The sequence below is a fragment of the Notamacropus eugenii genome, chromosome 1 (assembly GCF_028372415.1).
Source record: "Notamacropus eugenii isolate mMacEug1 chromosome 1, mMacEug1.pri_v2, whole genome shotgun sequence".
Taxonomy (NCBI): domain Eukaryota; kingdom Metazoa; phylum Chordata; class Mammalia; order Diprotodontia; family Macropodidae; genus Notamacropus; species Notamacropus eugenii.
The window spans coordinates 153,992,495-154,020,134 of NC_092872.1; the positions used below are offsets into that span (position 1 = coordinate 153,992,495).

At 34.7% G+C, this 27,640-nt stretch overlaps 1 protein-coding gene across 6 annotated transcripts in view; it reads right to left on the reverse strand.

Annotated features, from left to right (window-relative positions):
• Positions 1-4,719: 4,719 nt before the first annotated feature.
• ASB7 (ankyrin repeat and SOCS box containing 7) overlaps positions 4,720-27,640 on the reverse strand; it is a 36,037-nt gene continuing 13,116 nt past the window's right edge. For 3 of the 6 annotated variants that reach the window (XM_072616980.1, XM_072616979.1, XM_072616982.1), the window contains 2 exons: positions 18,638-19,243; positions 4,720-8,189 (listed from right to left, as the gene is read on the reverse strand). In XM_072616980.1, coding sequence (XP_072473081.1) covers positions 8,050-8,189; positions 18,638-19,243 — 746 coding nt within the window. In that variant the 3' untranslated portion in view covers positions 4,720-8,049. Of the gene's footprint in view, positions 8,190-13,522; positions 13,678-17,497; positions 17,542-18,637; positions 19,244-27,640 lie in introns of all 6 variants that reach the window. The other 3 variants (XR_011968586.1, XR_011968585.1, XM_072616983.1) reach the window with 3 other exon arrangements.

The window sequence follows — 27,640 nt, forward strand, 5'->3', positions numbered from 1 at the left end:
CCTTTCCTATTTGTGATCTGAGGTCACATCAGGTCACTCACAATAACACTAGTTGAATTACTATTTTTAAAAATCATGAGCAATAGAACTCAAGATAACCAGTTATTCTTTGGAAATACTACTGCCTTTGTCTAAAACTAAATCTGCCAATTCCTTTAGATGCTTTAAAATTCTTAAATTTTTTTTTAAATTACTAAGTATTTTCCTCCCTCCCACTAAAAACAATCAAATCCCTTTTAACAAATACATACAACTCATTCTTTCATTTTGGTACACTTTCCTTTTGTCTTCTGGTTTCATTTATGAGATTCACACAAAGCAGTTTCCTTCACTAGTATACCCTCTCATTGGTCACTGTGATGGGTTTCAGTTCTGGAAACTTCCTTGAATCTTCCTACTTAAAGGCCACTTCCCACTGGCCTTTCATACTCAGATCTGTTGCCCTTGGCCTAGCCTGGCCTTCCATTGTCTGTTACCTCTTGATTGCCCCACCTACATCCCACCTAAGCCCTGCATTGTCTGATACCTCCCAATTGCTTCCAGCTGTTTCCCACCCTGGATTACATCACTAGTTACCCCAATCCCATCAAGATCCTTCCTCCCAGACCACTGGACCACCTCTAGATCTTTCCCCGTGGACTTTCTGTATAGAAATTCCATCTTGTCTCCATGAAGTCATTCAGATTCAATCCAGTTCAGACTCTGTCTAGCTGAGATTCTATCTGGCCCACTTGTGAATTCAAGAATTATAAATACTTAGGTTCCTTAAAAGTCAACCCAATATGGCGAATCTTTAACAAACTTTGTTCTTCTTTGACTTTAAGATGGCTTGAGTCGAATTCATTTGGGCAGGACTCAGTGTGTTGGTATTTCGGGGTATTTCAGACCTCAACAATTGGACAGGATGTTAACAGAATTTCAAATGCAAAATAACCATTTACTGAAGATCTAAAACTTATGATTCTTAGCATCCTTTTCTATTTTGCCACCAATATGGTGACATGGATTGAAGGCTTAATTTTAGATTTTTGTGTTTCATGGGTTAACAATCAAATTCATCACCACACATCCAGTCCATTGGTGATAAACTGTTCTGTATCTATCTAGGTTGGCCTTTGAAAGCAGACAGTGTTTGCCTTAGATTACTTAAAACCCCTCAAGCACCGTAGCACCTGCTAAAGCTTGCACCTATGCTTATTTCTACAATATGATGAAGGCGGTGAAAAAGACTTTGTGGAGGAATTGGGTATGTTTTTGTATTGAACTTGGTAAACACTCAACATAACAAATAAATGTCACTGTTAAAGACATTTCAAAGTCTGAATGTAATGGCAGAGCAGCAAATAACCACTGCTAAATCAGTCATATGTAATGAGAGTCCAAGATATTATATAAGTCCACATAAAATTATTTCTCAATCAACACTACTCAAATTATGTCACTCAGTGTAAGAACACTCAGTAGTAGTTACATGGTGTCTTATTTTTTTTTAATTGTTCCTAGTAGAAGTGGATACCATTAGGAATAACTCACAGGATGTTACGCCCACTAAAAACTCAAGTGTATATAAGGGCATTTTGTTTGCCCCTCCATGCCTTGAGTACTCTCCCTCCTCATCTCTGCCTACTGCCTCCCCTAGTTTCCATTAAGTCTCAACTAAAATTCCATCTACAGGAAGCCATTCCAAACCCTTCTTAATTCTATTGCCTCTCTCCCTCGATTATTTCCTATTTATCCTGTATATACCTTGTTTATACTTGTTTGCTTGTTGTCTCCCACATTAGACTGAGCACGAGTGACAAGTTTTGCTTTTTCTTTCCCTAGCACTTAGCACAATACCTGGCACATAAGAAGTGCTTAATGAATGTAAATGTTTAATGACTGACATTCTCTAATTCAGTGTAACTGATGAAAAATAAGTGGCATTAAAACCTCCAAGGCAGAATCCAGACTACTTTCTGATTGGGCCTTAGTAAAAAGTTGGGATCAGTAAATTAAAGGAGTGAATATTTCTGAAACTAATTTTACGCAAGTATCATCGCCAGGAAATTATTCTTCTGTAATTTTGTTGTGAGGAGGAAAAGAGAAAAGAAGGCAGCTCTGAATACTGACCTAATCTGAAAGTACCAGGCAAGAATAAAGTAGCTATCAGCCCCAAGACTAGCAGCAGGAAAGATCTGCATCTATTTGTAAGATAACATAGGAAGTGTCCACAGCTGGATTACCAGTTTCATTTCGCAGTGTACATCTGTAATGGCAAATAAAATAGGATCTTTGGCTGTTTTTGTTTTAGTATAATCAAGAAGTATAGTGCCTCTATTTGAATATGACTGAGGAGGATCTTTCCCATCCGTAGATGGGCTGGCCTACTGTAGGAAGCTTGATTAGGGGAAATGTTTTGTGGGAGGGTCCCACGTACCTTTTGTTTTTTTCTATTGAGGAATTGGGTCAGAGGGTTATGCCCGCTGGCTCTAAAAAGTATATAAATACTCTGAGGGTGAGGCTTACATACTAAGAGTGCTTGGCCAGAAGAGGGCTCTGGGAAGGCCCTGAAGAGAGGCCTCCCCCCACCTCCAGCTTTGAGAAACTCAGATGTGCCCTCTCTGGTAAAGATGTGTGTATGTTAATGGTCAGACATTTTGCAAGCATGTCTGCTGATTTTTAATTTCTCTGTATTTTCTTTGAAATTCAAGGTGCTGACTCCACTGAAATAGGTGAATGATAAATGTGCTTAGTTAAAGGATACATATGCTTGATTAAAGGGATTGTTAACCCCTCAAAAGTTGCCTTCCCTTTTATGAATGCAGATCTAAGAACATGCGATAGTAGAACCCCTATGTATTTTGGGATGCTTACTGATACAACATCTATTCATCATATAATAGTTATCTTCTAGTTTCAACTGATCATCATTGTCTAAAGCTTAACTGTCATTCTGCTGAAATTTAAATATTTTTGTTTCACACCAAAAAATGAGTCACTACTTATGACTAATAAAATGTGATCACACTTGAAATGTATTTGCATTTGTATTCATTTCAAAACAATCTTCTAATTAAAATTACACCTGTAAACCAAAAAATTTTAAGCCAAAGGAATGTTACTTTTAAGATGCACAAATGACAAAATGTCAAATATGATATATTTTTTCATTAGAGACAAATAATATTTTTCATAGTTTTAAGGTATCATAGCAATACAGGACAAATAACTTGTCTTGATTATTTGTTTATTTGAAATACATTATCAATCTCCTATATTCATTAATAACTTACCTCTTTGGTACTGAAATTGAAATGTAGCACAGATATGTTAACAGGGCACATTCACAATTAGTCTAATAAAAATTATTTATTGAGCACCTACTATGTGCAAGGCACCATTTTCAGAGAGCAACATGTCAAGAAAGAAAACCAAGGACTGCACAAAAAGGAATCCAGGGTATTATTTTCAGGCTACTACTCTCCTGCCCTGTCATTTACCCAATGGATAAATTTCTCAAAATCTGCCTCAAGTAAAAACAGTAAAAATTGCTCATGTACCAACAGTATTTCTAGAAATTAAAAGAACATCTATAAAATATGCCAAGATTTTCTGGTAAATATATACAATTTCTTTTAAAAATCTCAATCCATACTTAGTATAAAATTAGGTGAGTGACAAAGGAAAGTTAATCACTATTTTTCAAGATTCCATATTTGCCATTTAGTCTTAAAAGTCAAAATTTCTGAATAGTTCAAAATCTTTAGTAGTATTTAATGAAAATCATGTTTTAAAACTACACAACTTCTTTCCTTATACTCAAGTGACCCAAGAACATCTTCTAGATATATTGAGTTTAACCAAACAAGGTAGAGTTGCATTTAATTTCATCTTCAACACCCAAATGTATGGGACTCGCAAATGTTTTTATCAAACAGATAGTCTCTTAAGTCAACAGCTGTCAAACCATTTTTTATAAACCATCTTTCAGCTGAAAAAACAAATAGAGTACTTACATAACACTTGAATAGGACTGAAATTAGACTTCTAAACAACTCAGTAATTTTCCAAATCTGACCCACCTGTTGATCTTCATCAGACTTAGTTTAAAATATACATTTATGGCCTTCAATAAACCAGGCATTGAGAAGGTTTGCACAAAGTGCTTTTTTTTGTTTTTTAAGCTGATATACTATATAGAATTTCCTTTTCAAAGACGTGATCAATCAATTGCTAGTTTCAACTGCCTCCCTCCTCTATGTTAATCTGGCTATGTGGTTTATGAGTTCAAAGAATCATTTTGCTTCCTTCTCTTTGAGATCTATTAAACTATCTCAAACTAATTGACTTGTCTTAATATGTCTTTTTGTATGTTAAGCAATGTGTTAGCCAAACCTCATCTCCTTTCTGTATAGCACACACAAAGCCAGTGGTTAAATTTTCCCCCAAAAGTATGGTGCTGTGTCAACTTTTGGTTAAATATATGAATGTGTTATGACTTTTGGAGACTACATATTTCTGGATTCAAGAGTCATAGCTAGATGATCAAATTCACAAGAACAAGACTTTAATATTTGATGACTTTATCTGCATTAGCAGTGGCTTCTAATATTATGGCCTTACATGATTCCTGGTCAGTCAAAATGCTGATACATGAAAAGTGGTTTACCTTTTCCTTTATAAAACAGCTGGAAAAAAAGTTAAAACAAACTAGAAATAAATAGGACAAGGCTCCAATATTTTTTAAACCAGGTTTAAGTTTTTTTTTTTTAAATTCAAATTGACCCAAACAAAACTTACATTACAAAGGAAGAACAAAATACATTATGATATAACACACAAGGAGTTACATGGAAACTAAATTTGTGGGCAAATTGGAAGTTGTTCTTATTCCAATCATATTTTGGGCTAGTGAGCAACTCTGCAGAAAAGTTAGGATTTCAATTTCCTCATGGTCCACTCTGGTAATCAAACTACACATTCTCTTCTCTTTCAGGGTGTGTATGAGAAATGAATCATGCTCCTCTTTGTCCAGATGTGCACTTCTGCTACTGCCAGCTCTAGCCAGAACACTAAATTCTTTAGCTGAAGTGCTGTTCCAAGCATGAGTGATAATGAATTAAAAACCAAAACAGTCAAAAGCCTTTCAAACTAACAAGTATGGACTATAACGTAGTAAATAGTTTAGAAATATGGGAATTAAATAATCTAAAAAACACTCTTACTCTGCTGTACATTTATAAACACAAATATTTACAAAACACTCTGCTTAGTTTTAAAGGATGAGGTTTGCAGTTCATTAATGATCATAATCTTTTACTCGCCTGCGTCTTTGGTGTATTTGCCAAATATATTTTTAAAGGTTTAGTAATAAGTTAAATAAAGTAGTTTAAAAGAAAACTATGAGGATCAATAAAAATTATAATATGGTCTCAACTTTTTGTAGTCAAGATTTTCTGGTATAATCAAATCAGTTTGTTTTCTAAAAACCCTTGTTCCTTCTATCCAAATTGTGACAACAGAATGGCTCCATGTAAATCAAATTCAAATACAGACTAGCATTTTAATCAATAAATTTGACCAATTACCTAGACATATTTTAGATATTGTTAAATGTGATATGATTGGGATTTTATTAACTACAGCAAAATAAAGTGTTTTTTTAAGTTACCAGAATAATCAAATTTCAAACAATAAATAATGGAATTATACAATTCTTCATTAAATAGAAATTTCATTTTCAGGAAGATCTCTCATAATTTTTCTGAAGTCACAGCAGCAACACAGAACAAAGAATTTACCTTAATCTGATTTGTTTATCTGGAACTCCCTGACTAAAACTCAGTGGCTAAATCAGCTTAGAAAATACTGATGTATCTTGAATAAAAATGGGGAAAAAAAAAATTTTAAACTAAATAAATTAACAATTATGGGGGGAAAAGATAACTAAATTACTGCTCTGGAATGCCAAGAAATTAAAGAGTGCAAGGCTCCCATGCCATCCTACCCTCACTTAATCATACCTAGGTGCTGCAACTTCCTCAGATTATAGGACCAGATACTGTGACATACACAAGAGAGGAACCAAGTGGACTCAGACAATGCAAGTGTCCCTATTTGACCCTTATTAATCCCTGACCTAGGAATCACCTAATGGAATGAGAAGGCAGATAATTTCAGACTCCCCTTTTATGCAATATGTGACCTCTTTTTGGAGACCATTTTTGGGAGGCATACAACTTTTTCAGTATGAAAGCACAGACCAACTCAAATCCCACTATGCCCAAGTGATAATAACTCTTCAGTCATTACTGAATTAGGTCACTTTTTAACTGTTGTCCTGAAATTGAAAAGCTTTATGAATCATATTATCAATTTCTTCTTTCTACAGGTCTCCATTTTTGAAAACCTGCTCACTGCCTAGGCACAATAAGATAATTCTCACTGCCATTGGATATTGTGCATTCACACTAACATTAAGCTTTGTGCTTAAACTACTACTTCTGGCTCTAGAGAGATAAAGCCAAAATGGAGGTCTAATTCTGAATTTCGCTACATTTTTCAGTTAAACCATTTCCCTCACATTTTCTGATCTGAAACTAGCAATACAGAAAATAATAACTGCTTCAGCACCGAAGTTTCTGATAACAAACTCATTACCAATACCTAAAACTGTGAAAAGTCTACAAAAACATTAAGAACAATGACATTCTGAAGCTAATATGATGCCAAAGCATGTGCAGAAAACATTTCCAAGGGCATCATCTCAGATCTTTATGGGTCCCAGAAATCCTGTCAATTGTTAAGACACTTCATCATGTCTTATCATGTTTACAGTGCAAATATGTGCCCGGTCATCTTAGAAAAGAAAACCATTCAGTATAACAATTTTCGAAATATAGGGGAAATTTTGTTACTGTATTATAAATTATTTGGATTTACTAAATATGTACCCCACAGACATTTTATTATAATTTAATTGGAAAAAAAACTAACTTGAAACCACACCAAATGATTTAACTGTATTAAAGCAAAATTTTTTTTATCAAATTCTGGACTGTATTTTTAAAAAGACCTACCAACATGAGTGTGAAATCTATGGTTGGAGTGAAATAAAAGTATGTATCCAGGAAAGATGTTAAAATCAAAACTTCAATCGATGTATTATGGTATGGCAATACTAAATTAAAGTAGCAGTCAGTTCCTACTTTCATGGACATATCTAAGCTGGCTATGGAATGATGAACATTAAATAAAACAATGTAAAAAATACACCAGAAAGGTTATTGCACCGGAGGCACTGTTTTAGAAACAGAATAGATTAGCTTTATAAAGTTATTTTCTTTCCCATTAACTTTTTTTAAAGAACATATTCAACTAGAGACAAAGAGAAAGTGAGACACAATGTCTCTGTGTAGTGTACTACTGTTATTAAAAAACAAAGTTAAAAACACGAGCACACTAACAGAAAGGCCGAGGTACTAGATTTATGATATCTTAGCTATAGCAATTAGGAAAAGAACTGTATAAAACAGCCAATTTGTATTCATTAAAATGGAATGGGGTGACTGTATTTATTTTAAAATTTCTTATGGCATTTTCCAGCATATCCCTGGACCCCCCTGGATAAAACTATACCTCCAAACCTCACTCAGCTTAATAACAACTGCTCAGCTGGTTTACAATACCATGCGTGCCAATGGAAACCATAAACATTCTGAAAAGGGTAAATTCTCCATTCCAAACCTGCACGCTTCATTAAAAAAAAAAAAAACCAACATCAATAACAACAAACAACAATTTTCTAAATGCAATATTGTATAGAAAGCTTGGACCTTTTAAACCTGGACCAAGAAACCAAAATTAAGACCTTCTAGCATGTGGTATAAAAAAAAAAACAAACCCTCCCCTACAGTGAAAAACAAACAAAAAACTCGAAAGTGTATACCTGCCTTCTGACTTCACAGCAAATCAGAAATTGCATAGGATATACTTTGTGCAAGGCAAACAAGCCTTTTAAGTATCTTGTATATATCTCCTAATCTTGCTCATGATGTCCCATTGATATCAGATATCATCAAATTTGTGTTTTAAGTAGTCTTTCATGACCTTGGCAATTGGGAGTTCATCAAGTAGTTTTAGGTTTTGAAGGCCTATACATTGGCGAATTTTAATTCGGCACAGGTCCTGCAAGTTTCTGGGTTGCCCTAAAAAGAAAATTAGAAAAAAAAGTTATAAAGCTAAAATTGCAAGATTTAAGGTGGCATTTTTGGTTTATTTAGTGAGGAACCATGTTTCTAATGACTTTTAGAGTCTATTTTTCTATTATCGATCAACTAACCATACAGAGGCAAAAGCATAACTGCCTAGTGATGATCTAAAAATCGTATATATTTTTATGTTTTTTTTCCATTTCCAAATCCCCCCCTCAAAAACCTCTCTCTCTCTTTCTCTCTCTCACACACAACACACACACACACACACACACACACACACACACACACACACACACACACACACAAAATAGAGACACAAATAGCAATAAATATTTTCTACTGCTGTTCCTAGAATTTCAGTGCTGGGGTTGTGCTGCTCTAACTGGTGAAATGGGTTCATTATATCTACATGGCTCCAAAACTCCCAACCATGCTTCAACCTAGTTGTCCTCTGACCATGCAAACACGTGTTATAACCAGGAGCAACCTTCCTACCCATGCTTTTCAATTTGGGCTTAGAGAATGGTAACCAAATCAACACTATCACTGTTTCTGGAAAGGGTAAGTAAACTCCCTACTCTACTTACCATCTCTGTAGCTTCTAGACAAAAACATCCTTCCTTAGCTACCACTTTCTAATATATGCTTAGTCCCCCATTAGAATGTAATCATCTTAAGGGAAGAAACTTTGATTTTGGTATTCTCAGTGTTTAGCTTAGGGCCTGGTGCATGGTAAATGCTCAATTATGGTGTTTTTCATCAGTCATTTTCAGCAACTTCTTAAGTGGAACACAGAAAAGGTTTTATTGTAAAGCAATATAACCTCCATACTGGCAAAAAAAAAAAAAGCTTCCTTATGAAGGAACGGAGATACTTCATAGGCTTCTCGGCCATTTTATTATTTAAGTGATCTTATGGTCTGATAAAATGCTTTTAATGATTTTAAAAATGATGCTAGTTTAGGGGAAACATTTGTTTACAGTGTAAATCTAAAATGCAGTTTTTGTGAATGAACAATCTCCTCAGAGAAAAGTCTCTGCTTTTTAACTAATTTATGTAGAACTTGATTTTTATAATTCTATCAGGACAATGGTTCACCTGTCCCTGAAAAGGCTTTGCCACTCTGTGGCTGTTATTCTGATTAAAAATGTGTCAATATAATATGACGTGATGTGATAAAATATAAATGTGTGTGTATAGGTGTGTCTGAGTAGGCATGTGTATACAACATACAGTGATATGTACCTACAATGATAAGTCATGGCAAGGGCTTGAAATAGAAATTAATAAGGGGTAAATCTGTTAATAATGTGTGTATGTGTGTGTCTCTGTAAAAATTAGTTAAGGCAGACCTCAACTTATGCATGCTCAGCTTGTAAGTGGCAACCCAAGCACTGCTGATCTAGCTAGGAAGACAGAGGGAACTACAAGACCTTTCCCCACTTTCACACCTACCAACATTTGGAATGTCTACCCTTTTCCACCTCAACAATACAGAATCCATTGTTACCTGGGCTCGTGTCTTAGCCCTAGTGCTAATTCAAGGCTGAGTCTGTGGCAGAAAGGAAAAAAAGCCCTGTGATTACTATTATCTCTCCTTAACAGTGATATTTATTTAGCCCAAACACTTGGTTTTGTAAAATAATAATCACTCCAAACCCCAGGAGTCAAACCAGCTGTATGGCCACAGGAACCATACAAACTCCATACAGCTATCTCCAATTATCATTACATATCACATTTATTAGGAGAATAATCTATCACTGTCATTTTCAATAAATGCTTACATAAATTTTTCCTTATCCAGCTAAAAGGATTCTTAAAATCTTCAAGGTTTACTGCTATATACAGATTATCTGCAATACCTGAAATAAATTGCAAACAGTAATAGAGTAGAAATTAATCCACAAAAGGGGGGATTAAATACTCCCATTTTTTTTTAAAAAATGCAGTTTTAGAATCTTTCCTCTCACAGCATGAATCATCTCATTAGATAGATGAGCAAAGGCTATAATCAAGATTAGTTTATAGAAACCACTACAATAATATATTCAAAGAAGAAAAGGTAAGCCAGTCAAAAGCATGATATATTGCTGCATGTTCTGGTGTAATTATGTTCCAGTTGATCTCCACAAACTTCTTTCTTAACCCTCTCTACAAAAATGTAACTTCTAGGACTAAGTCTCAATAGTAAGGTGATTTTGTTTGCTCTTTGGTTTCTCTCCCCCTTAGAAATTGAGTTAAGTTCTTTCTTACTGTTCTGAAATTAATCACTTTCATTTAAATTTCAGAACACTAAGAATGTTTCTTAATGAAGTGCTGGGTTTTTTGTTTGTTGTTTGTTTTGGGTTTTTTATAGGCACTTGTGCAAAAAAAAAAAAAATTTCCCTTAAACTTCCTTTAAATTAAAGGGCCAAAGCTGAAGAAATGAAATTACTTCAGGTATTCAGACAACCATAAGGGTAATTTGAGCATCTTTAATCACCAAGATACCTTTATAGCACAAACTCCTTCCTAGGTAAAACGATTGTCCCATTCTTGGAATGTATAGTGTCTGTTTATATACTATACAGCATTAACAGTAACAGTTTGCATTTTTATAGTTCTCTGAGATTTAAAAATATCTTAAATTAGGGCATTCCATATTTCCCTCCTTTATTTTTTTTATAGGTAGAGACGAGGAAACAGACAAAAGTTTATACAACGTATCTCAGGTCACATAAAGTCACGGGCATCTAAGAATGAAAACTCTGACTGCCTTGCCTCTGAGCTGAAATCATTTGGCAAAATCATTTCCCTTTTTATCTAACATGGCTTAAAAAATTTCCTCAAGCACTAATACAAAAGAACCACTTATATTCACAAGATTGCAAGCCTCCCAGGACCACAGACTTAGAGCTGGAAGGTACCCTGAAGATGATCTAGTCCAACTCTTTGCAAAAACCCTCTTTTCTCATGTTGTTACGAAGGAAAATCATCTACTATCTTAACTTCCAATAATTTAATACAGTGGTGTCAAACTGATATAGAAATGAATTCCTTTGGGGAGCACAGTGACTTAGAAAAGCATAAATTAACGTTATTTATGTTGTATTTTTATTTTGCTAAACACTGCCCAGTTCTTTAATCTGGTTCTGCCACACGGGGGAATTGGATCTCCAAATCTGACCCCTCTACTCCAGGACATAAACTACTACAAATTTGTATTAACATTTAAAAATATTTTCACATCTTCCATCTCATTAAATCTTCATAAGAACACTGTGGGGTCAGATTAGGGAGGTTTTACCCTCATCTGAAGATGAAGAAACTAAGGTTCAGAGATGAAAGGATTTCCCTAAGGCCACAGAGGTAATTAATAGTTTAACATTAGAATTATGGATATTACTAAATAGAATTAGGCAGGGATGTGAGTAAAAACATACAGAAGAAAATTATTGAAGAAAAATTGGCAATAGTTCATTCAATCAGCACATGTATGAATGAATGGAGGCTTAAAATGGAGGCTATACCAACATGCACACTTCAGAAACTCCTGTATCTGAATGTATTTGATTGCAATATTATTTAAAGATATAAAAAGATTAATTATTGAATATATTGAAATTTACTAAGAAAATCCCAGGAGTTCCAGGAAACACTGTTCACCAGTAACAAGGTACATTTATTAAGCACATAGTAGGTATTCAATAAATGCTTGTTGAATGAATTTACTACATAGAATATGTAATTTTTTTTTCTGACCCAGAGCTGTGGTAAGTAAAAAATGAGATAACTTACATAAAGGGCTTTACAAATCTTAAAGTGATTTGTAAATGCTGGCTTTTATTATTACATCATTATTTACAAGTGTTTGAATACAGAGGAGTGGGACTTGGGGGCAGGGGAGAGTAAACGAAGTAAAAAAAGCAAATGAAAGTAAGGAAAGGGAAAAGCACAAATAAAACTAGGTGTAAGGCTTGTCCGGTATCCTAGAATTTCATTCTTATTCTAGTTTGTAAGATCTCAAATGTCTAAGACTTTAGAGTCAGAAATGAGCATGAAGAATGACTGCAAAAAGTGTAATTTAAGGATCACATCAATTATTGGATATACACAAAAACTGCAAGGTAATCATACTGAAGAATTTAAATATATTCTATAACAATTCAAAGGGTTTTTTTAGTATTTTGATTTTGTAAGAAAACTATCATAGTGGGTGGGTATGAAATAGAAGTAAATCAACTCTTATAAGTCCGTTACAAACCATGACCTATTACCATAATTTCTGGAATTAGAAATTCAAGTCCACCCACTTTTGATATCCAAATTTCAATATTTATAATTGTTAAAGTTCTTAATTTAGATTAGAAATAATCTCAAAAATACAGAAAGGGGCAAAACATCTGTGATATATATAACATTTAAAAAATGAACCAAGAAAGATTATGAAGTTTTTGTAATGTGAACCCTCTTCGAGGTTACTTCAGACAGTCTCACGATTGTTAGTTCAAGGACCTTCACTGCAGCATAATGTCTGGAATGGCCTTCACTTCATCTCACCGTCTAGTTTTAAAACCCTACCACAAACACGTGTTTTCTCCCTCGCCTGTGACTCGGAGCTCCCTTTTTATCCTGCTCTTTTAAAAGCCTATGATTTCACAGTACTTAACACAGTAAAACCTTAGAGACAGTATGACACAAGCTAAAGGAAATCATCACTACAGACAACGGTAGCTTTTATTGCTCTTCTTTATTCACTGGGGAATGCGGTGAAAAATCACTGCTTATCTAAAGTCAAAGCCTAACTTCAATTTAATTAATCTGTAATCAGAACACAATGTTGGCCATAATGAGACCTCTGTCTGTAAATCACATTTGCCATAGGCAAATTATTAGTCTTATATTTTTAAGTTGCACTGAATGACAAACAAATGCCAATAATGTGATATATTAAGAATGAAGTCTTTGAGCAAGTATATAAAGTCACATAAAAGAATAAAAAGATTTAAGGGGAAAGCATTTTTTCAAGCTGAAAAATTCTAAAATCTCATGCAATTTGATCTATGATTCTATATTTCATTTCTTCTCAGTGATTTTTAGGACTTGATTGAAAAAATCTAGTGCTTTGAATATATCTGGAGTTGCCTTTAATTTGCACAGTAAATCAAGAATCCAACAGATAATCTTTCACCAAACAGTTCCTGTGTAATGTTGCTTTGATAAATCCCTCTGGTTCTTTTAGCTGATATATCAAGGAAGAATACTCAAAGGAATGCATGAGTTAATACATTTAAAAGCACTTGGTGTAATGGAGTTTTTGTGCGGTCTTCTAGTTCACATACCTGGCATTTTACTGTATTCGACAATACACATCACAGACTAAGTTTCACTATCTTGAGTTTAAAAAAAGGAGTGCTGTGATTTTTATTGTTACTTTATGTTTGGTAAAAGGGAAGCTTGAAACGGTTATGCTTCTTCAATTTAAAAGAAGAAATAGCTGTAATTAAAACAAAGTTAGAAGTTTAGAGTCACTGCTATCATTGTGAAATAGTATTTTTAAGCCCCTATGAATGATATTATACTGGGTGCTTTTAAGAATAAACTAGACAGATATTAGTTCCTAATAGATAAGTTTGCAAAGAAAATATTCTATGACTTGTAACCCATTGAGGGTTTCTGGGACTTTAAAAAGTCCTACCAAATAACTGCTAACTTCTATTAATAACTTTTCTTCTAGTAAAAACATAGCCTCAATCATTCATTCATAAGAGAAAAATAAAAGCAAGATAGAATATTATTTATCTTTCATAAATTACAAAGAAATCATAGGAAAATGCTACATAAATTAAGGTTCATTAAGATGTTAAGAATAAGGCAACCAACCAGCACATAATGCCCATTTGCAGCATATTTATTATAGTCTGGCTGTACACAGTATTCAGATAAACAACAGATAACTATTTTCAGTACATTAAATAATAGAGTAACAAAAATAGGAGAAAAAGAAAGACACAAACAAATATTAGATCTGGCAAATAGGAATCTCTTAATAAATGCTTGTCAAAGGGACATACTTTGAAGTTTGACAGATACAAGGAAAAATGAAAGTGCTATTTTCCATAGCAGGCCATAAATTTAAGGGCTTAGTACCACCAGAAGCCAGTAATGTCAGGAAACATAAATGGAGGCATAGGATATTTGAGGGGAAAGATAATATCTAATCTTACCTCTTCATTTTACAGATGAGAAAACTGAGATCTAGTGAGGTAAAGTGACGTGCCTAAATTCACACACCAATATAGAATAAAGACAAAAACTGAAAACCTGGTCTGAAGGCAGAGTTCATTGTTCTTTTCAATTCATCACACTCCCTTTAGTTTAAATTTATGAATGAATGTAATAAAGAGCTACAGAGAAAAGAGGAGATATTTAAAGCTAATGTCAATGAGGACACCTATCTAGGCTTCCACAGAAAATCTCTGGGGGGTCCCGTATGGTCATCTCTGTGTTTTTCACATTTATAAAATGAAATCAAGAGGGTGCTTTGCTAAAGACAACATCAAAAGAAAGCTTATATCAAAGACAGGATGTTGGATAACTGAGATTTCACTATAACATTTACTTCAATATGCTATAATCATACTTTTTTTTCCCGTACTTATCATCAAGAGATTCATAGGAACAGAAACTAAACCTGGGATTTCACTGCAATAAGAAACTAGCAACTGAGGAAACTTCCTCTGCCAATGCAGAGATCAGCATCTCCTCCTCAACTTAAAATTTTAGAGAATTGTCTACAGCACTGAGAGGTTAAATGATTTTCCCCAGGTTAAAAAGCCAATTGTGTGTCTTCTTGGCTGGCTCTCTATCCAATTACGCCACACTGCTTCTCAAGAAGTGATTAACAGACATTCAATTATTAAAGGCAAAGTCATAGAACTGTAAAGCAAGAAGAGAAGAGACCTTTGTCCAAGTCCCTTATTTTATAGTTGGGGAAACTGAGACCCATTTATTGAAAACTAAGTCCCAGGTACGAAAAAAGTTCCCATGTACTCCAAAATCTTTATAGTAGTACTTTTTGACATAGCAAAGTCACCAACTGGAGACTGACTGATCCATGAATGCAGTGGAATATTATTGTGTCATAAGAAATGACAAATATGATGCATACAGAAAAGCATGGAAAGATCTATATGAACTGAAGCAGAGCCAAGGAAAAGAAATATTACAATAACTACAACAATGTAAACAGAAAGAACCACAAAAAAGTCAAAAGTGAACATTTCCAAAATTACAAAGAGCAAGCATGACTCCAAAGAAGAGATATGTGAAAATACCCATACTCTACCCCTTTGCCAAGGTGGAAGATGAGTGGTACACTGCACACATTTTCAGTCTTTTTTGATATATACTGATAAGGTGTGTCAATTTTTTTCTGTCTTATTTTTTCTTCTATGTCTTATCTTTAAACATATTTGTCAAAAAGGATATCTCTCTATGAGGGGAAGGGCTATTGGGGGAAATTTTGTGATTAAAAAAAAAAGACATTAATAAAAACTTAATTTTAAGAAGTCCCAGGGCTCCACCCCAAGACTCCATCCATCAGTTTGATGAATAAATATGATTTCAGGTTTCCTCTTCTTTAACATATTCTTCTAGAGCACTGATGTAACTGACTAGTAGCTCTGGTACTTTCACAGCAGCAGAACAATTCTGAGCTACCCATTTACTGAAAGTATTTTTTTTAAATGTTTAAAAAAGTTTCTGCTTCTTCTAACTAAAATTTATCCTTGAGGCCAGGGCTTCTTAAGGAGGTCCAAAGACCTTTAAGAGGTCCATGGATAGATCTTACAGGACCCATGAACTTAGGGGGAAAAAAATCTTTATTCTGATTAACCTATAACTGAAATTTGGCATTTTCTTCAATTATGAATTTCAAAGACAACAACATTCTGATAAGGGATACTTAGGATTCAGAATGCCAAAGGGGTTCATAACACAAAAAAAAGTTGAGAACCTTTGCTCCAGCCCATAGGAGCCAAAGTTTCTATGGGCACATGATCAGAAGCAATTCACCTTCTTAATTTTACTTATTTTAACAGTAAAAATAGCTGTTAAATGGGAGATACCTGAAGGTTATTAATAACTGGCAGCGTATCTTCCTTGATTTGCTTTGCTAAGGTTAATTCAATTGAACATCAAAAATGTGATGTATGAAGAAAATATGATATATGAAGGAAAAAAGCAAATATTCAAAAAAAAAAAGAGTCCATGAAAGAATAAAATGAAAACTTCATTGGAGATACGGTACGGCGTAATTCTAAGCCTCTGTATCAGGTCAGTTTTATCTGTGCCAATACTAAAGTCCTTATCAGTGCTGTAATGAAGACTGCTAGGAAAGTTGCTGAGAGATGCAGGGTATGAAATTTCATTCAATACTTCTTTAAAAGTCAGAGCACTAGAGATGAAATGGTCAGGATTAACAAGGAGAAAGAAGAAGCCATATTACTGCAAGTATACCATTCCAATCCTCAAATTCTAGTTGAGCTCAAATTATTTTATCCAAATAATGACAATGAAGCAGGCCCTTCCCTCTTTAGCTAGATCAGTTTCATTTAATTTTACTGATAATGTTAACTTTAACGTATGAGATCAAAACACCTCAAAAGCTAACATTTAAAACAGACAATGTTAAATTGCATCTTATGACCAAATACAACATTTAATAGCCCTAGGGAAGGGGTAGGGGAGGAGGTGGGGATGAAGCACTACATTAAGAATTACCTTTAAAAGTCAAGGCACAAACAGTAAAATATCCAAGCTACTTAGGCATAGTAGGAGGTAGGGTATGACAGGCATGGTGTGCTAGAAAGTGCAATGGGCTTAGAATTAGGGCATCTAGGTTTAAGTATTGGCCTTGCTACTTAATAGCTGTGTGACCTTGGGCAAATCACAAGGCTTCTATATTTTAGCTTCTTCATCTGTAAAATGGGATAATGTATTATTTAATTCACAAAGCTGGTGTGAGAAAGATAATTTGTAAATTTTAAATTAGTATACAAATGTGAGCCGAAAGTCCAATAATTCTGTTGTACTACATGATTAGTAATAAAAGGTTCAGACAAGAAAAAGCGGGTCCAAAGCAGACATCCCTATTAGGAAAAACAAAACCATGTGATATGTAATGTATATATGGATCACATGGATCTTCCTATAGAAAAGACTGAAAATAACTAGGCATTCTAAGTATAAGTTCTTTGCTAGTGGCATAATATCATGAAAATATCCAAAGATGATTGGCAAAGCATGGTAATTACCTTTTTAATAGAAAGGGAAGAAAGTCAAGACGAATATCACTTCCCTGAAATCCGTAATAGAAGCAAGATTAGAACTCTAAATTTGATTTTGTCTTATTTCTGAATCACATGTTGTATCTTTTCTGAAAAAAGATACACCTAAATGATTAAAAAGTAGAATAATGAATTCACTTATGAAGAAAACCCCTACTTTTTGCTGGAAAAGGAATAACTATGAAACTGAAGAGATCATGACAACTGACTGAAAATATTTACACTTTAAAAATACCAAATGAGATAAATTAAAGAACAACAGCCAGGAACATTTAGTTTGACAGTGCATGGGGTTAAAATGTGATCCACAATGATTCAAATAAGTATGATTGATTTTTTATCACTGCATTAACCAAATGTTTCAATAAACCACTGAATTGTTTTGCTTTCATTTAGGCCTGACTTTATTTTTTCCATCCCCATAAAGAGTAAGCATAATATGCTTCAAAAAAACCAAAAAAACAAATTAAAAAAACTTAGTGTAAATAGTACATTACAGCAACAAAATGGTAAAACAATTTTTTTTCTCTGTAATTGCTAGGATTCACATACTCATGAAATAATTAAATGTGAACTTACAACATCACTGCTCCTTTAAATATAAGTTCACAATATGCAAAACATAACAATTTTAAAAGATATCTTAATTATACATCACAAGCTGTAATATCACTCTATATCTAGATAAAAACAATAAAACTCATGTTAATCCTAATGTCAATATCAAATCTGTAGAGCTTGAAAAGACAAACTTTATGGCCAACGAGGACTGTTTTCCATTGTTCTAACATGAGCGTTTTGTAATTTTCTTGATTCTCCTTCATCTTTCTTTTCCCTTTTCTATTTTACAACTATAGGTATCCCCAGTATTAGTGGCAGAATCCATTCCCCTTTAATTTGTCATAGGATATTTAATATGATGTGAAGGTAACTTCCTTTTTATTTTGAATAAATAAAGCATTACTTACCAGTCAGGGCTGTTGTGAATGACAGAAGCCTGATATTACATGAAGTCTGTAAATGCTTCAAATTCTTTAAAAAAAACATGCAACAGTAAAAACAACTGCAGTAATACCAATGACAATTATAATAAAATATATTACATACTTGTTACTTCTTGTAAGAAATCCAAACAGGGTCGACTATTTCCAGAAATACTTATTGAAACAGCCAATGGGGTCTGTCCTTCATAGTTCCTTGTGTTAGTGTCCGCTCCATAATTATACAACATTCGGGCACAAAGCACATCATCCCTAAGGGCAGACAAGTGTAATGGTGTCTGTCCATCTTCCAAGCGACCCAAGTTTGTGTCTGCTCCTCTCTGAAGGAACATTCGGCAATACGAGTGATTGCTTTTGATCACAGCATATCGTAACAGGAAACCATTTTGAATGTCGATATTGGCATTGTGATCCAGAAGGATTTTCACACAGCTTGACCTCTCTCGGATAATGGCTAGCTGAAGCGGTGTTGTACCTTTATCACTCAGTGGATCGACCTCAGCCTTGAACTCTAGCAGGAGTCTGACAAATGAGTCCCTACCATAGTGAGCTGCTACATGGAGGGGAGTCCAACCATCATTGCTTTTTGCATTGATAATGTCACTTCTGTATTCAGATTCTAACATCAAGCGTGCAATCCGGGCTCGACCATGCATGGCTGCATAATGAAGAGCAGTGAAGCCTCCAATTAAGTCCTTAACTGTAGGATCAGCTAAAGTTAAAACCAAAACAAAAAAATGTTAAAAAAAACATTAAAAGGAAAAGAACTACTCTAATGCACATTTTAGAACAAAATTTTAAATCAAAGTTTTTAAATGGACATGAAATATTCTTTTCATTAATTAAATTAAAATCCATTTTAATGGAAAGTTAGCAAGTCTAATTTAATGGAATGAGGATGACAGATCACATAAGTGCTCGACAAGGCATCCACAAAACATATAGCTCCCTGACAGCCACATCCTTTTCTCCTGGTTATTTGAAACCAATTGCTTACATCTCTCTTCTGGCTATTCCAATCCTTCATTTCTACCATGTTTTCCTCCCATTTTAAACTTTCGTTTTATTTTCTCTTATGCTGCTTCTTGGTCTTAAAAAGAAGCATGTGTAGCAACATCTGCTATTCTAAATTGCGGATGTACTGTGGTCTGGCAGATTGTGTTATTTTAGGGTGTATTAGGTAAAAGTTTCTCTGTGGTCTGTAGGATTTCCAAAGCATGTAAGATATATGTTTTTTAAGTGATCTTGATAAAGCATGTTTTCATAAGATGAAAAGTCTGTTTTGAATTATTATTTTTACAAGAACTTTGAAATTTACAAGAATGTAAGCAGCACATTGTGTGAAAAATTAGAAGAAACCTCATTAGTGTAAATATTCTCATTTTTGAAAACCACACAAAACTCTTCCCAAATTGACTGACTTAATAAAACTATGATGATTTATGACCCCGTGCACTCTTTACCTACTGTCATAGCCTAAGACTTTCATCACCTGCGCTAGAACCTTTCTTCAAGCCAAAAGACTGGATCAACATCTGTTTGTGGCTCTGATTCCACCAAAATTGCTTGTCCAGCTGGCCAAACAAGGGCAATAGCTTCTGCTGTTATTAGACTAAGTAGGTCACTTTGCTGAGCTCATACTTCTATCAGACTAGCATTTAAATGCAAAAAGTTAAATTTGTCAATTCAAATGACTTACTAACACACTGTTTTATTCATATGAAAGAATTCTTAGTTTTTACCTTGCTACATGGAAACAATGGGAAAATAGCATGAAACTTTTTGAAAAATCATCAACCTTCAAAACTGTGTAGTCAAATATTTATGTAATGCTCAACAAAATGTAATATAAAAATACTATGAATAATGGATTCAGAAAATGAATAAGACAAGTAATGACATAAGATATTAATAATATTTGGGAAAAATGAAAATTTTCAATTAAATACATAGTTGTTAATGAAAGCTATAAAACAATAAAGATTTAAAGACAGATTTATAAAAACATACATTGATTTCACTGGTGTGAATACTCCCTTCACTGGTACAGGATGCACAAGTAAATTGTTCATGAGCTGTGGAAGCCAAAAAACTTCATCATGTGGTAGTCAACCTTCTTGTGAGTAGTCTCTGAACTTAGCCAGTCTGGTCCTTTGACAACAAATATATATAGTCTGTCTTAAGCTTGCATTCAAAGCTTTCCAGCTTTGAAGACCTGACAAAGTCTGTACTGCACTGGCATAACTTTTGAAAAGCCAAAATTATCTCCATGCCATGAAGAGGTATCAGGTAAAGGGGAAATTAAAACATACAAAGACCAGAACCAAAAGCATATGGTTTTATTTTCATTCATGATAGCGAGGATATCGTGGTTTGTCTTAGAGGTAAGTGACAAAAGTGAGAGACTATGTGATTAAAAAATGAAGGCAGCCAGAAATTTTTTTAAAAAGTATTCTACTGCCACCTTCTGGTGCAAATAGTCATGAGCTGAGTTACCAATTTTCTTTTTTTCTTTTTTTTTTGGCTCATTTTACCCAGCGGAAATACTTATACTCAGTCAAGTCTGTTTGATATAAATAAGTGCAGCAGTGAAGAAAGTGCTACTACGCTTGTCTAAAACAGATAGGCAACAAGTCGTGAACTCCAAAGGCTTTCCCCTCTATTCCTCTAAAAAGTAATGATCCTGCCAAGAAGTTGTCCTTTTCTAACCTGTATCTGGACATGCCCCATGCCATCCTAGTTGTGAAATTGTTGGACCTTTCCCTCTTCTCCATTTGCTAGTGTGGACAAATTTTAGCTAGACTGTAAGGCATCCTTTAGTGGCCCTTACTTCTACCCTGATTTCTTCTGTTTATTAATAGTCAGAATAATGATTCTATAATCTAAACTTGTTTCCCTGTGTGGGTTTGGTTTTTTTTTTTCTATTTTGCATGTTCCTTTTCTTCTAAAAGTTGCTTACATCTTGTTGAATTAACCTAGGTTAAATTCTAGATTTTAAACACATCAAAGAATCACAGAAGGAACCTTAACTTAGCAATCATCTGGTTCAAGTACCTTATTTTACTGTCAAGGACATACAGCAAAGGTGATAGCAAAGCCACAATGAATACCACAATCTCTTTTATCTCCAACCCAGGACTTTTCCCATTATGTTATGCTCACACTATAAAAAAGAGTGGCTTCCTGAGAAATGTTATATTTTTAAAAGATAGAAGGTGTATAGTTTGGTGGTTGTGTTTCACTCACAGTCTTTACAAACCCTTCAATCTCTAGATTTTTACATAAGGATGTACAGTATATACATCTAGATATATTTATGCTGAAATGTTTTTACCTGTTCATAACTACTCCAAAGTTTATGTCATGGATGCTAAATGATATGTTTTAAATTTTTAGCTTCCACCAACATCTTATGACCTAACAGTAACTCAAACTAAACTAGTAAATTACAGTAATATGTCTCAGTGGTTAATAAAGAAATTCACTGGTGATATAGCCAAATAAATGGTCACAAAGGTCTATAGATTATATATCTGTGTTTATATATCTAAGGCAAAAACATGAGCTTACTTACTTATAGGTATCTGTAAGTACAGATGTCAGCAATTTCTTAAAACCTGAATGTCTCCAATAAGATTAATGTCTATTAGTATCAGTACTACTTGAAGGCTTAAAAACAGAGGATGATAAGCAGAAAAGGAAAAGGAAAAAAATGGAAAAAAGAAAAAGGTATAATATATTGTCTTCCCTAAATCCACTTCAGACATAAGAGTTCCTTCAATATGAAAGAAATCTAGGGGAACAGAGTCAATAAACCATCAATGTTTAGGAATACCTAATTTTGCTCAGAATTCCTATACAGCTGTGTGCATATATGTGTTTGGGGGAGTGCAGGGGCATATTTGCGTGGAGAGTTGTAAGGAGTTTTTATTTTTGTTCTACACTTCTTTTATTTGCAATGTAAAGGATCATCCGAGAGAATTCTATCTAGGATAAATGCCTGCTGAATGAATTAACCAAATGAGAACAGAGATGATTTTCCTAAATCCATTGTGTGATTTGCTCTGTATGTTTTTCAGTTTTAATAGTTTTACTAAGGTTTCTTCCCTTTCCCATTTTGCACAGACAACATAAAAACTACATACATTTCTACTTCTGAAAATCACCACTGCTGTTGCTAAAGCTATATTCCCAATATGTCTCAAAATGCCTAACGTGGTCTGACAATTTTTTGCTATTTAGTCGTTCAGTCTTGTCTTACTCTTCACAACCTCATGGGCCTTGGCATGCCAGGTTCTTCTATCCTCCACTACCTCCTGAAGTCTGTCCAAGCTCATGCTCCTTGCTTCCATGGCACAATCTATCCATTTTATCCTTTGCTATCCCCTTCTCATTAATTTAAGTACTGCCAGATTTAATTTCCTTATTATGTCCAAGCGACTCTCAAAAATCTTTTTCTAGCACCACAATTTGAAAGCATTGATTCTGCAGCTCTCAGCTTTCCTTGTAATCCAACTCTTACAGCCATACATGACAACTGGAAAAACCATAGCTTTGACTATATGGACCTCTGTTGGAAAAGCAAGGTCTATGATTTTTAATATGTTGTCCATATTTGCATAGCTTTCCTTCTAAGAGCAATTGTCTTTTAATTTCATTGCCGCAGTCACTGTATCTTTGAGCCTAAGAAGAGAAAATCTGACACTGTTTCCATTTCTTCATTTGCCAGGAAGTGATAAGCCAATTGCCAAAACCTCAGGACTTTCTGCTTTATGTTAGGCTTCCAGTCATCTTTTACACTCTTCTCTTTCATCCTCATCAAGAAGCTTCTTAATTTCTCTGCACTTTCTGCCATCAGGATGGTATTATCTGTATATCTGAAGTTGATATTTGTCCCAGCAACCTGAATTCCAACCTTTGATTCATCCAGTCTGACATTTTGCATAAGGTGACTGCACATAGTTAAATAAGGTGACAATATACAGCCTTGTCCTACTCCTTTCCCAATCTTAAACCTTCTTCTTGGCCTGGATATAGGTTCCTCAGGGAGATAAGATGATCTAATACCCCCATCTTTTTAAGGATTTGACACATTTTGTTGTGATCTACACAGTCAAAGACTTTCATGTAGATAATGAAGCAGAAGTGGATGTTATTTTTCTGGAACCCCTTTGCTTTCTCCATAATCCAGCAAATGGTGGCAATTTGGTTTCTAGTTCCTCTGCCTCTTCAAAAACCAGGCTGCACTTCTGCTAATTCTTGCTCCACATATTGCTGAAGCCTAGCTTGCAGAATCTCAAGCATAACCCTGCAGGCATATGAGAGAAGCATAATTGTTCGATAATTTGAATATTCTTTGGCATTATCTTTCTCTAGGATTGGGATGTAAACTGATTTTTTTCACTCCAGTGGTCACTATTGTGTTTTCTAAATTTGTTGGCATATTGAGTACAGCACTTTAATAGCATCAATAGCACAGATGGAATTCCATCACCTCCAACAGTCTTATTGTTAATGCTTCTTAAGGCCTACCTGACATCATTCTCCAGGATGTCTGCCTCTAAATCAGTCACCACACCATGTCAGTTACTGATGATGTGAAGATCTTCCTTAGAGTTCTTCTCTAAATTCTTGCCACCTCTTCTTAATCTCTTCTGCTTCTGTTAAATCTTTACCAATTTTGTCTTTTTCATGCCCATTTTTACACGAACCATTCCTTTGATATAGCTAATATTTTTAAGAGATCTCTTGTTGGTCTCATTCTATTGCTTTCTTCTAATTCTTTGAATTCTTCCTTTAAGAAAATCTTCTTATCCCTATCTATAGTTAAATCTATCTTTCCTTTTTCTCCCTTCCCTTTCCTTCTTTCCTCAGTTATCTGAAAAGTCTCATCAGACCACCATTTTGTTTTCTGGTTTTTGTTGTTGTTTCCTGTACACTAATGTGAACTTCTGTCCATAATTCACTTTTTGTCAGAATTCTCCACTATGACCAGTCTGTCTTGGGTAACCCTGCATGGTATAGCACTGAGCTCCTCTGCCACAATAAGGCGGTGATCTAGAAGGGGCATGCAACTTTTACTATATTTTAATTTTTTGTGTGTCTGTTGTTGTCCAGTGATGGCAATGCTAAATATGGTTAAGATGCATTATTTTCCTTAAAAAACATGTCTCAATGTACTTGAGTATTAAGCAGTCATTTTAGAATAGAACCACAGAGCTTCAGCACTAAAAGCAAACATAAACATTATTTAGTCTCATACCTTAAATGTACAGATGAGGAAATTGAGGCCTAGTGGGGTTAAATGACTTGCCCAGTGTCATATATCTATTTGTTAACTCTGATGATCTTTTTTTATCCCTTATCCTTTTTGTCTTTTCCACTGCTTTTGATAGTGTTGATACAATATTCCTCCTTTCTGTTAATTTTTTTTTGTTTTTATGATGACCTATCCTAGTTCTCCTGTCTGCTCCCTCTCAGTATCCTTTCCTAACCCATCATTAGTGTCCCACCCCTTTAACCATGGCTGTCCCTGAAGGTACTGTCCTGGCCGCTCTCCTCTTCTACACTCTCTTTTGGTGATCTTATCAATTCCCATGTGTTATCAGCTTTGTGCAAGTTATTTCCAAAATTGGTATCATCAACTTCTTGACAGTTGCTATTCACAAGCATCATGAATTCAACATGTCCAAAATTAATCTCCATGTCTTGAAAAATAGCAACCCACCTCACTCTAACCCCCATTCACAAAAAAAAACAAAAAATCTCGCCAAACCAAAACTTCAAAACCTTTTCCAAACTTCCCTATTACTACTGAGGTTACCACCATTGCTTAGCACAGTGTCTGGCACATAGTAGGCACTTAATAAATGTTTATTTATTAATTGATTCTTCAAGTTATCCAGGTTTACAACCCAGGAATCACCCTCAAATCTTCTCTCTTTCTCACTTAGTATATCAAATTACTTGCTATCAAAAATCTTGTTGATTCTACCTCCACAGCATCTCTCCCATCTGTTTCCTTCTCTCACAGTCACAAACTGAGTTCAAAATTAAAATAATCTTTCTAAAACCCAGGTCTCACTGCATCACCTCTTGCTCAAAAAAACTGTGACTTTTTACTACCTCTAGGATAAAATATAAACTTCTCTGTTTGGCAGTTAAATCCCTTAACAGTTTGGCTCCAGCTTATCTTTTCAGACTTACTGCCATTACTTCCTTTGTCAATTCTATGTTCTTGCCAAACTAGTCTACTTGCCATTTCCTGAACTTGGCATTCCATCTCTCACCTGCCATGCCTTTTGTACATGCTGCCTCATGTACCTGTAACCCTCTCCCACTTTACCTGTCTCCTGGAATTCTAAGCTTCCTTCAAGGCTCATCTCAGGTATCACCTCCCACTGGAAGCCTGTCCTGATCTCTCTGGCTATTAACACTCTCTTCCTTCTCAAAAGACCTTGTATTTACCTGTATAAATACTATATCCTTTAAACAGTTAAGGAGAATATAAGTCTGGAAGGCCATTTTCACTTGGCCATCATATCTCCAGCATCTAGCACAGCGCTTCACAAGTAATTGATGGTTAATTTTTTGTTGAAATGAGAACAGAATCCAGAACTGTTGATCTCAGTTCAGGGTTCTTTTAATTAAATAACAGTGCTTCTCATCTCATGCTGTTTAAAAAACAAACAAATTTCAATGCTACTAAATAAAATGGATTTGGCTAAATAAATAAAAAGATGGGGAAGCAGTTAATATGTGACAAAAAGAGTTTTACATTTGAGAGAAGTCTAACTGATCACCTTATTTATTTATCAGGAAAAAGAGAGAATCTTCTGGGATAGATTGTTTTCTCTTTATATTTAAAATCTTACTCATTCATTTTACTTTCAGCTTTATTCACTCTAACAATCAACTGAGCAGTGGTAGCAAATATGCATCTGCAGAGCCAGAAACTCTTAAATAATTAACATGCAGCTCCTAGCAGTTTTGAATTCAGATACTTTACTAAGGATGCTCATAGAAACAGACAGGCAGGTTTACAATCACTATAAAAAAAAGAGTTCTTTCCTTACAAGGGGGCACACAGAGAAGACCTCTGGTGCCTGAAGTTGTTAGTCTATTTTAACCCTTGAATCAATTTGCTCTAGATCTAGGAAGATGCTGAAGAGCAGTCTGAGTCCCATCTCTTTCCAGGCTTAGGCCCAGCTAACTTTCCATGTGTCTAGAGTGCCATTACCAAGCAGTTCTGGATTCTAGTGATGATGATCAAAGACCACCATAGCAACACTAATTTCAGCACTGACAAGATCATTTATATGTGGGAGAAGGCTGTTGGGAAGAAAAAGGCAGATCTATAGTAGAAAACAAGAGACAGGAAAGAGTAGGCTGGGAATCATAGTTCTTATTTTGAATCTATGCCTAAGGCATATACAATTCTTAAGAATAATCACATCTGACTATATTAGGCAGTAGAAAGGATAATAGTACGACATAGGAGCATTATCTCAGAAGGTAAATTGTATACGGAACATTTATGTAGGTCCTCAATATGCCAGACTCTAAAGTACAGAACTTAGAGATGCAATAAGAACATGTTCTAAAGAAAATGGACAACTCTACAAATTTCAAAGAGGACAAGTAGTGGGAAAACATGATGAAGGAATTCTTAAATTAAGTATTAGTATAATTAGTATGGAAAGACTTTGGAGGATAAAGAAAGCTCATATTCTATAAAATGCATTTCATATGTAGGCATTCAAAAGAGAAAAGAGGAGGAGAAAAGAGGAAGGAAAGAGAGGGAGGAGAGGAAGAGAGAGAGAATAACAATCACAATAATAGTGGCAAAACCAAAATAAGAACCAATAGGCCATGGTTCCCAGTAACAGAAAAGTGAGGTGTGAGCAAGAGAAGCAGAGGGAACAGGACAATAAAAATGTACATTAAAAACTGTACTGATTGTACAGAACCAAATTCTTCAGTCTAAGCAAGACTGTCAATGAATCAACCACTCCTGACACTTAACTTCCACACCAAAGCCCAGAGATGTATTAAAATTGAGAGAATGAGGAACTCAGAAGAACTAGTTTCACATACTTTCTGTGCCTCA